Source organism: Etheostoma cragini, chromosome 22, assembly GCF_013103735.1.
Source record: "Etheostoma cragini isolate CJK2018 chromosome 22, CSU_Ecrag_1.0, whole genome shotgun sequence".
Taxonomy (NCBI): domain Eukaryota; kingdom Metazoa; phylum Chordata; class Actinopteri; order Perciformes; family Percidae; genus Etheostoma; species Etheostoma cragini.
This window is the reverse complement of record NC_048428.1, coordinates 21,912,406-21,915,733: the sequence shown is the minus strand read 5'-3', so window position 1 is coordinate 21,915,733 and position 3,328 is coordinate 21,912,406. Positions and strand designations below refer to the sequence as shown.

The following is a 3,328-nucleotide window of genomic DNA, read 5'->3' as shown; positions in this document are numbered from 1 at the left end:
AGGGTAAATTGTAAAATTGTATCTGTGACTTTAAAGTATTGTAGTACATATTTACAATAAATTATATTTGAAGAAAAAATAAAATTAAAATAAAAACTCAAGTTCTTTCCTTTTTCTTAGAATTTTTTCGACGGCACATGGACGTTCAAGTGTCAAGTAAATTAGGAATTAAGATAAATTGTTGTCTCTCTGGTGAGACAGGACAGCAATCAGAAAGCTGAAGAGATCGACACGCCGCTCAGGTTCTGTCGTTTGTTTGGTCTCCTTCTGCCGTAAAACACGGCTTTTGCGAAGATCTTTGACTGAACAAACAACTTGCGACAATGTGTATTTAAACCAGATTTTAAAATAATTTGGCCAAAACGTCAACAAAACAGATTCCTGGACCTCAATGGCGCTGGAAAAGAGAACTTAAGAATACACCAAACAAGGTTTTTGTCTTCTGCTAATCTTAAAAGGTTCAGTGTGTGGGAACTTCTCCCTGTAACGTTGAGATCGGACACCGTATCTCATTCAGCACTCTCGCACCACGCAGCTCAAATTTTACATTTTAGACTCTTGCTCTTTGCAATCTCCTTTTTCTTTTTCTGGGCGAAGAACAAATCCGTTTCTGAAAATGGGGATTTTGAATACGTGTGGTCCTCCAGGTCTCCTTCTCCACACTCGCTGGGGCCCGGGAAGCGACGACACCCTTTGAGTTTATCACGTGACAGGGAAATACGAATACGGAGCGTCTACCACAGTTCCTGCGAATGCAACTATAAATTTCAAGCCAAAAAAGGAATACTTGGAATTGATGGTGGTGGTAAATAGTTATGAAGAGGGACCATTTTGTGAATGGGCAACTCCAATTTTGCTAATAAACATCTGAACCCGTTACACACTAGACCAATGTTTCCCAAACTTAGGGTCGGGACCCAAAATGGGTCGCAGACCTGTTTTAATTGGGTCATTGCACATCAATCTTATGTGAATGAGCGTTCTTTTTTGCTACACTGGTCTGTTCAGCTCAGATGCTGTGTGTGTGTGTGTGTGTGTGTGTGTGTGTGTGTCTCTCTCTTCTTATCCTACGAGGGGATAAGAACATGAGTTGAGAAGGGGGGAGACACAGAAAGGAGAACAGAGACCTTTTCTGTTTCCTTTTACAATGGACTAAATATACTTCATACACATTTAAATTCATGGTTTTTTCCCGTCTTTTGTCCACAGTTTAAAAATGTAGATGTTACAATGATTCATGGTGTATTTTTGTAAATTTGGGTCCCGGGGAGACACCAAATGTCTCTGTTGGGTCTTGAGCTGAAAAAGTTTGGGAACCACTGCACTAGACCTTTAATCTAAACTGACGCCAACCAAACGGACCAGGTTTGGCTCTTTGGTGTCTTTATGTTACTCTAACCATTAAAGGAAACCAGTGAGACTTGTAAGTGAGAGGAGAATAAACTGTGTGTACGTTGAGCGCGGCCTCTCCACACTTCTCGATGGCGGCCAGGCCCTGGTTGTGGATGTGAGTCTCTAGAAGTTTCTTCAGTTCCCCGAGACCGTCTGTGATCCGCGACACCAGGTTGTACATCCGGCCCAGGTCTGAGAAGAGAGAGAGAGAGAGAGAGTTACAAAGAAATAAAAAAATCATAAAAACTCATTTGTCTGGTTTAACCCTCGTGTTGTCTTCCCGTCAAAATTGAAAATCGACACTTTGGTTGATGCTTTTCATCGATGTTTTTAACTTTTTCTCACGTTTTTGTCCCTTTTTTCAAGGTTTTTGACATTTTTAACACTACGTAACACTAACTTATTAACTTTAGTTTTACAGTTATTTTTGGAATTTATGATCAATAAACCTCATTTATAGGAAATTATACCTAATGTTTGAGTTAGAAAAGCAGAAATTAGGAATTATTGAGACTAAAATTAAAGGAATGGATGTTGATGATAATCACAGACTGGAATATGTCAACTTTTACTCAATACTATTTCAAAAACACTTCCATTTGTTTTCCAATGCTATAAAATTAAATAAGACGCCCCAAAATTATTGAAAGAGATTTGTACTTGGAAAAGAGCGTTGGGTGGAATCAACCTTTTTTGGGGGGGGGGGGGATTACAATTGGGTAGTTATAGTAAATATATAGATATACACACACACACACAATGTTAAAAAGAACATTGTTATAGGAAAACGGGTCAGTTTGACCCGAGGACAACATGAGGGTTAAAAGTCTAAAATGTGAGCCTGCATTGAGACCAACAAAGTGGATCACAAGACTCTGGTTCCGAGGTCTTAACACCGGCTTCCTGTCCCTTAAAGAAATAATTAAAAATACTTCTGTTGGTGCTTTAGGACCAAAATACACATCTGATCTCATCTGCTACATTATGAACCATCCAGACCTCTCAGGTTCTTTTAAATACTTGTTCATTTCTTACACTGCAGCTTTTAGTTTTCTTCTATTTTAGCTCTTATAACACTTGAATTGTTTTTAACTGCTCTTCAAAACACTGAATTGCCTCGTCACTGAAATGTGCTTTACAAAATAAAGCTGCCTTGACTAACTAGTGGTTATTTGGGGTTCTGATGTTGCTGTTCTGTCAGTCAACTGGTTTTAGAAGGTACAAACCGCGGGGTGATCTTGCTTTTGCAGTTATACAAGTAACCTGCTGACATCCGCACTTTAACAGACGTAGCTCGTTATAAATCTAACCTGAAAACCTATTTATTAAAAATTGGCTTTTAATACATAGTAGCGTTGTGACATTCTCCGTTCTTCCTGCTTTTATGTATTCCTTTCTGATTTTACTGTATGTTATCTTTTATTGCTGTTACTTAAAAGTACACGTAAAGCACTTTGGATACCTGCTGATTGCTGTAAAGTGCTATATAAAGAACTGTTGACTGATTAAAAGCTGCAGGACCAGCGTACACACATGGAAATAAAGATCTGAGGGTTTACCTTCATTCTTGTCGGCATCCAGGAGGTTCTGAAACTCGGTGTGGAAGATCTCCAGATGTTTCTCTATGAGCACTTGCTCACACTTCCTGGCCAGCTCGTCCTGAGTGGATTCGTGGAGGTAGACCTGCACACGCCGCTGCTCCTCCAGCAGACGAGCCTCCGCCTCAGGAAATAGACACAAACATACAGTCGTTTATTTTATTATGACAAGGTCGTCCCCTTCACAACAGGGTTTATTACAGCAAACTACAACAAAAAACAGGGAAAAATATCTTCAGTCAACTGTAACTGAAGAAAAACTCAAATTAAACTGAAACTAAATTGCCAGGTTAATGATTCAAAACTAATTAAATGAATGTAGATAATTGGTGTGTCTA

General features: G+C 39.1%; 1 protein-coding gene across 1 annotated transcript in view; it reads right to left on the bottom strand.

Moving 5' to 3' along the window:
• Window positions 1-3,328, bottom strand: part of LOC117938296 (cullin-1) — a 30,583-nt gene that overhangs the window by 7,151 nt on the left and 20,104 nt on the right. The window contains exons 8-9 of the mRNA XM_034862818.1: window positions 2,952-3,145; window positions 1,454-1,584 (exon numbers count right to left, since the gene is read on the bottom strand). Coding sequence (XP_034718709.1) covers window positions 1,454-1,584; window positions 2,952-3,145 — 325 coding nt within the window. The remainder of the gene's footprint in view (window positions 1-1,453; window positions 1,585-2,951; window positions 3,146-3,328) is intronic.